At 38.3% G+C, this 11670-nt stretch overlaps 1 protein-coding gene, 1 non-coding gene and 1 pseudogene across 2 annotated transcripts; 2 read left to right on the top strand and 1 right to left on the bottom strand.

Annotated features, from left to right (window-relative positions):
- The first annotated feature begins 2368 nt into the window (after positions 1-2368).
- LOC138376132 (cofilin-1 pseudogene) lies at positions 2369-2784 on the top strand (annotated as a pseudogene).
- A 2469-nt stretch (positions 2785-5253) lies between these two features.
- LOC138376492 (large ribosomal subunit protein eL39-like) lies at positions 5254-5450 on the top strand. Its single transcript, XM_069460845.1, has one exon. The coding sequence runs from the start codon at positions 5254-5256 to the stop codon at positions 5407-5409; it is 156 nt and encodes a 51-aa protein (XP_069316946.1). The 3' UTR covers positions 5410-5450.
- A 4725-nt stretch (positions 5451-10175) lies between these two features.
- LOC138376717 (U6 spliceosomal RNA) lies at positions 10176-10285 on the bottom strand. The gene has a single exon (XR_011231700.1). It is a non-coding gene; the product is annotated as a U6 spliceosomal RNA (small nuclear RNA).
- Positions 10286-11670: the final 1385 nt, after the last annotated feature.

Here is an 11670-nt window from a genome sequence, read left to right as displayed (position 1 = left end):
AAGAAATCTTTTTATTTGAGTTATGGACTGCAGACCCTCCCACAGAGAAGTAGGCCTAAGAAGGATGAAGAGAATTAACATTCATCAAGAATCCTTCAACTGTTAAAGACACAACAGTGACTAAGACCCAGCCTTCAAGGGACTGATAATTCAGACAAGTAATCAGAAAGTTGTAATACTTGTATGACAGCGATATGGTAACTCACACCTATGAATCCCATGGTTCAACACAGAGCTTCTTTTTGTTTGTCCTGAGTGCATCTTACTCAAGTTTCAAAAGAGAAATCTCTTATCCTAGCATGTTAAGGACAAAGTGATTTTTTAAAAAAATTTATCCATACAATTCATTACTTTTTTGAGTCTTTTTAGTCTTTGCCTTTTTCAGACTAAAGGTACTGAATCTTCTCATATTTTTAAAGATGAAAATAAACAATAGCTGCTATTTATAATCTTAAAATGTGCTAAATGGGTTTTCAACCAACTAGATAGAAAAATCTTAAGATTGATGTTGTTTGCCTTTGGAGGCAGTTGTCCTTCGTGATAGAAGATGAAACTGACTGTTGAGAGTCAATAGTTAGCCCCAGGCCCCCAGAGTTTTCAGAATTAGATCAAGGACCAGAAACTGCTGATGCACAGCCTTTTACTCTGAAAGAGAGTCAGGAGAGAACATGTTGATCCTCAGAGAGGTCTACATACTCTGTCTTGACAATGGGATCCACTTACTAGCTAATATGCCTTCTCTAGTTCTAGTCATGGAAACCATTTAGCTATTTGAGTTTTCTGATACTTCATTTTTACAATGCCATATGTTTTTTGTTTAGCTTCATTCTCTGTCACAGAGCTTTGGTTTGCAATAGCTCGGGAAGGGGATTTCATGTCTTGTAGCTATCTAATTTAGAATTGCCTTTTCATTTCTGGCAGTAATTTTTAGCATAATACATTAATCAAAGTTGTCTCATTTATTTCCTCTTCTTATTTCTCTCTTTTCACATAACTTTTTTTGTCTACTTCTTGCACAAAGAGCCAAATAAAAGCCACATGGAAATCATATAATTTGTACTAATTAAAATAATAAAAATGTTAGGACAATATGGTACTTATTTCTAGGCTTTTTTTTACTAAAAATAATACCTTGAATTTATGTTGCAACTCAAGGAACTGTTGCAGATATTTATCTTCCTTTTATTCTCAGGAGGGAGAAACATTTATTACAATCCTAATTTTGTAGGTGAAGAATGAATGATCTGTCCAGAGTTTCAGAGCTAGTGAGTGGCAGAGGTGAGATAAAGGCTCCAGGTTTCTTGATGCCTATCCTAGTATTCTTTGTAGTAGATTTTGTTGCTATAATAGCAAGAACATGCTTTTATAACATAATAATAGACATATAAAAGAAACATTGGTTATAATGCTGGTTGTAGGTTATGTTATATTCTTTAAAGGAGCTTTATGTAGGTTTTTCCCAACAGTTTCAAATGGATTTTGGGGTGTTTTTTTTTTTTTTCTTTTTCTTCTTTTCTTTTTAATTTTTTTAGAGACAGAATCTTGCAATGTTGCTCAGGTTGGTCTTGAACTCCTAGACTCAAGGAGTCCTCCTGCTTCAGCCTCCTAATTAGCTGGGACTACAGGCTCATGCCACCACACCCAGCTAATTTTTAAAATTTTTTTGTAGAGACTGGAGTCTCTCTGTGTTGCCCAGGCTGGTCTCAGACTCCTGGGCTCAAGCAATCCTCCCTACTCAACCTCCCAAAGTGCTGGAATTATAGGTGTGAACCACCCTGCTATCCACAAATTTGAATAACATCAAGATACCACTACTCACTCACTAGAATGCCAAAAATTAAAAACACGGATAATACAAGCATTGGTGGGAATGTGGAGCAACTGGAATGCTCTTACATTTATCATATGAACCAGCAAATTCTACTTCAAGATGTATACGTGAATGCTCCTACCAGCATTCATGATAGCCCAAACTGTAAATAACCCAAATGTTTACCAACAGGCAATTGGATGAAAAATTTTGGAATATCTTCGTTCAATGGAATACTACTCAGAAATAAAAAGAAATTAATTGATACATGTGAAAAATAGATGGATCTCAAAAAGAGGCTGGACTAATAAAGTCAGACACAAAAGAGTACATATTGCATGATTCAATTTATCTGAAATAACAAGTACACTCAAAACTAACCTATAATGCAAAAATCAGACGAGTAGTTTCCTGGGACTCTCACAGTTAGGGTTGTGGAGGGATTGACTGCTAATGAGAACAAGGGAATTTCCTGAGGGGATGGAAATATTGCATATCTTGAATGGGCTGGAGGGCACATGGGTATATACATTTGCCTCATCAGCCTATAAACAGAAAATGGTGAGTCGGGAGGTGAAGAAGTGCAAGAAGGCAGTGCTCTTCTGCCTGAGTGAGGACAAGAAGAACATCATCCTGGAGGAGGACAAGGAGATCCTTGTAGGTGACATGGGCCAGACTGTGGATGATCCTACGCCACCTTTATCAAGATGCTTCCAGACAAGGACTGCCGCTATGCCCTCTATGACGCGAACTATGAGACCAAGGAGAGTAAGGAGGACCTGGTGTTTATCTTTTGGGCCCCTGAGTGTGCACCCCTTAAGAGCAAAATGATCTATGCTAGCTCCAAGGATGCCATCAAGAAGCTGACAGGGATCAAGCATGAATTACAAGCATGAGGAGGTCAAGGACCACTGCACTCTGGCAGAGAAGCTGGGGGCAATGCCGTCACCTCCCTGGAGGGCAAGCCTTTGTGAGCTCCGTCCAGCCCCCTGCCTGGAGCATCTGGAAACCCCAGAACTGCCCCTGGGAGTTAGTTGCAGGCTGTCCCCTTCCTGCCAAACTGGAGGAGCTGGGGGGATCCCAGCAAGGGGAGAGCAATCCCTTCACCCCAGTTGCCAAACCCTAGTCCCCCGACTCCCTCCATTTTCCTCCTCCCTCCATCTCTGACGGTTCTGGCTTTCCCAAACTGCTTTTGATCTTCTGATTCCTCTTGGGTTGAACCAGACCAAGTTCCCCCAGGCACCCCAGTTGGGGAGGCGCTGTATTTTTTTTAACAATACCTCTACTACTCACGTGTTCCATCCCTTCCCATGCTGCCAACTTCTAACTGCAATAGTGACTCTGTGCTTGTCTGTTCAGTTCTGTGTATAAATGGACTGTTGTGGAGATGACCCTTCCTTTTTCCCCTGGTCACAGGCACTCATGGAGCAGGACCAGTAAGGACCTTTGATTAAAAAAAAAAAAAAAAGACACACACACACACACAAAAAACCAAATAAACAAAAGCAGAAAATGGTGCATATTACTTAAAAATTATACCTCAATCAAACTGATTGAAAATAAAAGTATTCATGTCTTTGTTATGATTTGCACACCAGAATTTTCTCAGACGATAACTCTTTCATAGAGGATCCAAACTGGTCTCAACATAGTGTCCAGAGGTGAAACAGGTAACATTTTTATAGTTTGATACAAAGTAGGCCACCGACACAGGGAGAGCTGTTCTAGCAATCGCTGTGGGGTAATTCTCAGTCAAGCACTGGTTAAAGGTGATGGCTGGATTTAGGCTGTCAGGATCTGAATCTGGCCCATCATCTGCTGGTTGCGTGAGCTTGGGAAAGTTACTTAATTTCTTTAAGCATCAATTTTCTCATGTATAAAATAGGGGTCACAATGGTCTCAATGTTTTAGTGTGTGCAAAGATTAAATGAGACCGCATATGTAAGGAGCCCAGGTTATAGAAAATGCTTCATAAATATTAGCCATTGTTTCTGGTTTCACCTCTTACAGCAACATGGAGATCTGGAGGAGGAAGAACACAGGCAGGGGCCAGTCTACGTAGATATGCATCTGTTTATTCCCTGGTTTCTACTTTTCCTTCATCCTGTATATAAGGCTCTCAGGAAGGGAATATTGTCCTCTATTCCCAGGAGAAGGATGGAGACTAGGGATATTGGGGTGAACCTGAGGCATTGAACTAAGAGAAACCACAGAGCTGAGTATATAGCATTCTCAACTGTTCCTAATGGTTTTGAGAAGCAGATGAATTTAATGGCAGGCGGCTGCTCCAGCCATCTACCCTCCTGTCCTCACCAGAATAGGTAGTTCTGGGCCACACTAGGCACAGGTAAAAATAAAGCCCCACGGCATACTACCTCATGCCCACGTTTAAAATCACAAAGTAAAGGTCTGTGAATCATCTTGCGTTCTAGTTGCTTCAGATTCTAGCATTATATTTAACCTCAGACTATTCAGTATTTAGATCCATTAACATAGTGGATAGAGAATTGTGTGTGTTTGAGAACAGTGTTGCTGCTACTAAAAGATGTTTCTGAGGAATGGAATCTTCCTTCGTTTTTTCACTCAAGCAATTACAAATTTGGTTTAGATTTCCAAAGTGAAAATGAGTAAGTGGATTTTAAAATTTTTCTGTGGAAAAACCGGATAACAAGTGAAAACATTCTGGAAGATTCATGTATTCAGAAATACTTTCCCAGTAGCTCATATTTGTGTGTGTGTGTGTGTGTGTGTGTGTGTTGGGCATTTTTATGAAGTTATTTGGTAGAGTTTTAAAATTTTGGGATATGAAAACTACCTGATTATTTCCTTTGCTTTGAAAATGCTGCCTGAATCTCTTATTCTTGAAGTCTTAAAATGAATGCATAATTACATTATAAGCTATTATCACATTGGTTTGCAAAGGAGAAAATGCAGGGGACCAACTTTGCTTAAATGGAATGAGCCTTCACAATTGAATCCTTTTTTTTTTCATGTGTGTTTCCTGAATCTCTTAGATGATTGTGTTCCCAAGGCAATGTGGAAAGTCAGAGGAGATGTTGAAACACATCACCCATGGGAATGGAAATGTAAGTCTGAGTATAAAATTGAAGACAACTGTAGGAACAATGAGCAACTCAATGTCTAGTGCCCTGAACCCAGTGAAACACCAGATCTTTCTTGGCAAAAATCATCTGATCTTTATCTCCCTGGTTAATGTGATAATGTGAGCTAGTCCAGATTAACTAAACATGAGAAACTGAGATTCTCTCATTTGTCACTTATTTAAGAATAGATTTTTCACATAAAAATATCTGGTTGGATGACTGTTTCAAGTAATGTGTGTAAACTGAGTTTCTCTTGTTCATGGTATCATTGCTGAGACATTTAGCCCTTTGTCCCTTCCGCTGCCATCCTGGTGTGTGAGGTTGACTCTGTTTCTCACCATGTCTTCCCAAAAGACTTTCAAATTCAGGCGATTTCTGTCCAAGAAACATAAGCAAAATCGTCCCATTCCCCAGTGGATTTGGATGAAAACTGGTAATAAAATCAGGTACAACTCCAAGAGGAGACATTGGAGAAGAACCAAGCTGGGTCTATAAGGAATTGCCCATGAGATGATGGCACACGTATTTATGCTGTATCAAGGTCACTGTCATCTTACCATATCAAGCTGAAAATGTCACTGCTATCCAGTCAGACACATTTCACTGGGAAAATGATTTTTCTCTTTGTTTATGTGCTCTGCACTAATAAGCTGGCTCAGTTATAAATATGTGAGACCCTTGGGGAAAAAAAGAAATCGAATGTTATCAATAGGGAAAAAACTAAACAGAATAACTGAGTATTTGGGGAAACAATTTAGTGTACTATGAAAAAAGCACTAGATGGAGGCTTTGGACACTTAGCAAAAAAAGTTTAAACCCATAATCAGGAGATTTTACAAATAATTCTAGTTCTACTACTGTGTGTAAAAAATTGTGTCAACTCTCTGAATAGTTTCCTCTACTTGAAAATAAGGGGGAGAGGGTTGGATATTATGGTCTCAGGCTCTATGATTCTGCCCTCTCTAAACAAAGATGAAATTTTCAAGGTTTCTATGTATAGAGCGCCAGGGCGATGCTTTCATAACTATAGTGTGGTTTCTCAACCTTTTCATTAACTAATTAGGTGATATTTAAGATATATAAAAGATACAAGGAATTAAACAGTAGTTATATTGTTATATAACTGTCAGGTAAAGATAGCAGTTTGAATACACACATATAATTTCAATCCCTCCTGAACTCCCACTTAAGCTACACATAGAGGAATTTTTACTTTAAGGCATAAACCTACAATGACAAAGAGAATATGATTGTCTTCCTAAAACAACCTAAAAATTGCACATAACAGACACTTCCTCGTTGATTTCTTCTTTTAACATCCAGGCTTAGTTTGTATTTTGTTTCACGTGCCAACGGGAATCCACAACATTTTAGAAGCTAGAAAGCAGAGGCATAATTAGGAACTCACTGAGTGGACCTCAGAAAGACAAATCCTAAACTGACACTGGGAAAAGATGAGAATTGGATTTATACCACATAATCCTGAAAAGCCTCAATATTGGTGGCATCAGGGGTGCAGGGGTTGGGGGGGCGGGGAAGCAGAGGCTGAAGTAGGGAAGACCGACTGACAACTAAAGGGGATCGGGAAGAAGCGCTTGGATCCTGGGTCCCCCCCACCCGGCACTGCACACTCCTGGGAGGTGGCCCCAACCACCCAGCACGGCCACAGCTGCAATGTGAGTGCTTGTTCTCTGCAGGTGATGAAACAGAGAGTCTGTGAACTGGAGGAAAACAGGCACAATTGATTGAGAATGTGGATACCATACCTTAAAGAAGAGGATTAAATAAATGTGTGTATTAATTGTTGAATCCCCCCAACTTTCTTCTTTCACTCAGCTCCCAGAATATTGGCAGCCAAATGAATGAGTAAACGAAGAAAGAGGAAGACACAGGATACAAAAAACAAGATATACAGTGCAGGGGAAAGATGAAAGGACTTCCCAGGATGGTGGTGAAGGGAGTAGCTAGGATAACAGTTGTGCACCAAACTTAAAGCCCAGGTTGGAGTAGTGAGACCCAAGAGGTATAATGTTATCATCTTTTTGAACTAAAAAATGGCCGAGAGTGCCTGGCCCAATGCTTATTTGTACTTGGCTTTCCTGGGTCATGTGCAGACGAAGTTCCAGTCTCTTCCCCTCCTTGTTGGGTCAGTTAAGGACACTCATTTCCCCCATCGCTATGTGCTGCTTGGACCCGTTTCTGAGAGCTGGAGGTTGGTCAAGGTGAGACTAGAAGTAGCAAACACAAACCATAATCCTGCCTGATGTCCAGTACCTGGCCAATACTACACTGCCCACTGCCCCTGCTGTGGTGAGTCATTTCTCAGGACTCCCCTGAAGGGTTTTGGTAAGCTCTCAGTGAAGATAAAGCCAGACTATGACCCAGAATAATAATAATAATCTTCCTCTGTAAATTCCTATTTTCTGTTTAACATGATTTTTATGAAATTTATCCATGTTGATACATTTAGCTCTAGTTCATTTAGTTTCTCAGCTGTATAGTGTTCTGTTGTTTGACTATATTATAATTTATGAATTGGTTCTTTTGTTGGTTGGACTTTTAGGTTGTTTACTTTTTTGTTATTACAAATAATGCTTCTATGAATATTTTTGCACGTCTCCCTGGGAACACGTAAAAGACTTTCTCTTTGGTATTTACTCAGAGAGGTATTACTGGATTATAGCATTCATTCATAACTTAATATTTCCAAATTTTAATAAGTAATTTTTTAGCAATATTTACTCCCTCCAGCTATGTATAAAAGTTTCTGGTGCTCTGTGTTCTCACCAATACCTAGTCTTGCCAGACTTATTAAAGTTGCTAATTAAATGTGTGTAAAATGTTTTCTCATTGTGATTTTCATTTTCCTTTACATGTGACAAATGAGATTGAATATTTTTTTTTTTTTTTTTTTGACAGAGTCTCCCTTTGTTGCCGGGGCTAGAGTGAGTGCTGTGGCATCAGCCTAGCTCACAGCAACCTCAAACTTCTCGGCTTAAGCGATCCTACTGCCTCAGTCTCCCGAGTAGCTGGGACTACAGGCATGTGCCACCATGCCCGGCTAATTTTTTCTGTATATATATTTTTTTAGTTGGCCAGATAATTTCTTTCTATTTTTAGTAGAGACGGGGGTCTCACTCTTGCTCAGGCTGGTCTCGAACTCCTGACCCAGAGCGATCCACCCGCCTCGGCCTCCCAGAGTGCTAGGATTACAGGTGTGAGCCACCGCGCCCGGCCAGATTGAATATTTTTTAATGTTTATTGACTATTTAGGTTTCCTTTTCTGTGACTTGCCTGTTCATATTTTTTGTGCATTTCTCTATTTGATTATTCATCTTTTTCTCTGAATTATAATCCTTTGTTTGTTATAGGTGTTGCAAATATCCTTTCCCAGAGTGTGGTCAACCTCTTGACTTTTATTATAGTGTCTTATTTTTGGTAAACTTTTAAAAATTAAAGTATGATAGACACAAATAGAGTATATAAATCTTAAGGGTGTAGTTCAATAAATGCTCATAAATGAGTATATCTATATATATGTGTTCTTTGATGCATTTTAAAAATGTAATTCAATTAATGAACCTTTCCTTTTATGGCTTGTGATTTTGTGTTTTGTTTAAGAAATACTTCCCTATCCTAATGTCATAAACATATTTTTCTTTTAAACATCTTAAAGTTTTGTTTTTTCACATTTCATGGACCTGGAATTGTTTTGTGTGTGTATAGTTTGAGGTAGTGATCCAGTTTTTTTTCACATGGATAACCATTTATTCAACCATTAATTATTGGCCCTCATTACCCTATGATCTGCAAATCACTACTTTCATGCATCAAGATTCCATATGTGGGTCTAATTTCTGGGCACTCCATTGTATTCCATGAATCTCTTTGTCTAGCTTTGCAATATAGGGGAGAAAAAGTAATCTCTTTGTCTTACCCATCACAAAGTTCACAGCTGGATACACCTATAATAAAAGACATTAGCATGATAAAACAGACAAATTTATTTAATGTAAGTTTTACGTGATTGCCTTTGGAAGTGAAGACCCAAAGAAATAGGGAAACGTGTGTTTTTATGCTTAGGTTTGATGAAGAGTGGACAGTCTTGCAGATGTATGATTGAACAAAGAGGGTATGATCTGATGGTTACAAACTGGAGAGAACTTAGCAAGGACTGTTTGTTCCCATTCTTCTTGGTGTCTGTGTCTTCAAGGATAAGTATATTCCTTTCCTCTAGGTATAGGGAGGTTGGAATGAAGGTTTTATGACCTGCTTTGAGGGAGAAGGGTGAGGGAAAGGTGAGAATGATCTTCCTGCTTCTGCTGTTTCCTCAAATGCCACGGTACCCCACTGTGCAGTCATATTTTCTGAACCCCATCAGCAACAATACCTGTGGTCTTAATTACTATAACTTTATCATAAAATTTGATGTTGGGTAGAGCAAAAATTGCTCTATGTTTTGTGCCATAAGCTCCCATTTTGGCACTGAAGCCTGAAAGCATTCAGATGGTTCTACAAACTCAGGTTGATGAAGGAGAAAACACACCAGATTTGTCGTTACAAGGTTAAGCCCCACGTCTGCCCTATCTGGTTGTGTGACTCTGGGCAGGCCACTCTTCTATCTGGGCCTCAGGTTTATTCATCTTAACACATATAAATCTCAGTGGCTCCATAAGGTCTCTTCCAACTCAGAAAATCCCGACTCCATCATACCTACTTGGCCGTACTTCCCACAATCTACGTACTCTGCCCAATGAGCAGATTTTTTTTTTTTGTTCTTGTGTTTGAGGCTTAAACTGGATTATCAATCGATTTCCTTTTAAAGTCTTCTCTGATCTTATCAAATATCTAAGTTCAGAAGAGAAACAACTGTTATTGATTTTTTATAACTGTTTCATCTATTAATATTTTGTTCATACTTTCTAAAACAACTTGGTTTACACAGAGATTTGAGTTGGTCTCGTTGGGACTGTAAAAATATCTCTTCCTCTTTCAGAATGGATTATTTTGAGCAGTGATATAAATGAAAATCAGCATGTAGATTTATCATGGCCAATTTGAACTGGAACCAGAAGAAATGTTCTTGCCCTTATAAAGCAGTTCTACAGGTATGTGCTATTACTAGTGTGCTTCATGTTAAGAAGCATATTCATTCATTTACAGTCACAAAATAAATACTTAGTTGGAGGGTGGATGTAATTATTCACACTACTGAAGACTTAAATTTTTATCTTTTTTTAAATACATAAAATATTATTTTTAAAAATATGGACTGCTTCATGAATTTGCGTGTCATACTTGCACAGGAGCCGTGCTAATCTTCTCTGTATCCTTCCAATTTTTTTCATATATGTGCCACGGAAGTGAGCATAAAGACTTAAATTTTTAAAAACAAGGATTCATGATGGAGTTCATCTAAAATATTATTTATTATATTGTTGAAAGTATGGCAAGGCGAATGTGATGGAGTTAAGATTTTCTCAGTTAGAAAGGATCTATGGGGCTGGGCAAATCTACATGTCTTAAGATAAGAAAGCTAAGACCCAGACAGAAGAGCGACTTGCCCAAGGATTCAATTTAGGAGACCCTTCTGCCCTCAAAACTCTTCTGTGTGAATTGGGATTTATCTATGTGTTTTTGTTCATAATGTTAAATTACAATGTTCTACCTACATTCAAGGATAAATCTATTCTTTTCTTTCTTTTCTTTTCTTTTCTTTTTTTTTTTTTGACACAGGCCTTAGCTATGAAAGAATAAATCTAGGTTTTCTGGAGTCTAAAGTAATTCAATTTGAGAGTCTCCTTGGAAAAAAAAGGAACACAAAATTACAAATATAAAATTAAGTATAAAAGTAAACATTTGTTTGGAATAGAAAAAATCACAACAAATTATGAATATTTAAAGATTCCAGTGCCTTTCTTCTGAGATCTGTTTAGGCAATTTACCACAGATACATGTAGTAATGTTTCCAAGCACAGCCTGCCTTCCCCTCCCCATCTAGAACACTCCATAACTCCCAGCAACTCCAGAACTCATGGCTTTATCAGTTTTATGGTAAATCTGATTTTTTGTGCATCATGCATATTATTTTACTAATTGTAAGAATGATCATCAAAGTAAGAAGTGGTGTAATACAGAAAATAAAGGAATCTATATTTCATTTTTCTGTCATAACAAAAGTCTGAAATTACATTTGTCATCATGTATAATGGAAGACATGGAATTTAGCTAAAAATAAGAATAAAGAAAAAATGATACCTTTTATTCATTGTCTGTTACATGCCAAACTTTCCCTCAATTTTAGATGAGAAAACAGAGGCTCATAAAAGTTAAGCAGCCTGTCCTAGGGGACCCAGGTATTTGCATTCTATCACCCCCCACCTCCCACCAATGATTCCAAAAATGACTCTTTTCAGGGCCTAGTGCACAAGATGCAAAATGACAAATGAGGCCCCAGTGGCAAGCTCAGAAGCACAGAACATCTCCCCAAAGATGCCAGACTTATATCCTGTCGGGAGCTTTCCTAACAAAAATAACAAACCACATAATTGGTTGGAGGTAGATTCTCAGTTATTATCTGACGTTTGAGTTTTAAATACTTTACGTAACTGCAGCCTGCTATGATGGCAATTATATTTCCTCTTACCTTGAGATTGTATCCTTTTTTATCACCTAGTATAGTCCACATTCAAAACTTTGATTTCCAGGATATAGCACATTGGATTTATCTGAACAAACCACTTCAATACCCACTTT

Source organism: Eulemur rufifrons, chromosome 28 (genome assembly GCF_041146395.1).
Source record: "Eulemur rufifrons isolate Redbay chromosome 28, OSU_ERuf_1, whole genome shotgun sequence".
Taxonomy (NCBI): Eukaryota; Metazoa; Chordata; class Mammalia; order Primates; family Lemuridae; genus Eulemur; species Eulemur rufifrons.
This window is presented reverse-complemented; position numbering and strand designations above follow the sequence as displayed.

Bases quoted from the DNA above. Each gene is read 5' to 3' on its own strand.
- LOC138376492 (XM_069460845.1), top strand. From the start codon at position 5,254: ATGTCTTCCCAAAAGACTTTCAAATTCAGGCGATTTCTGTCCAAGAAA.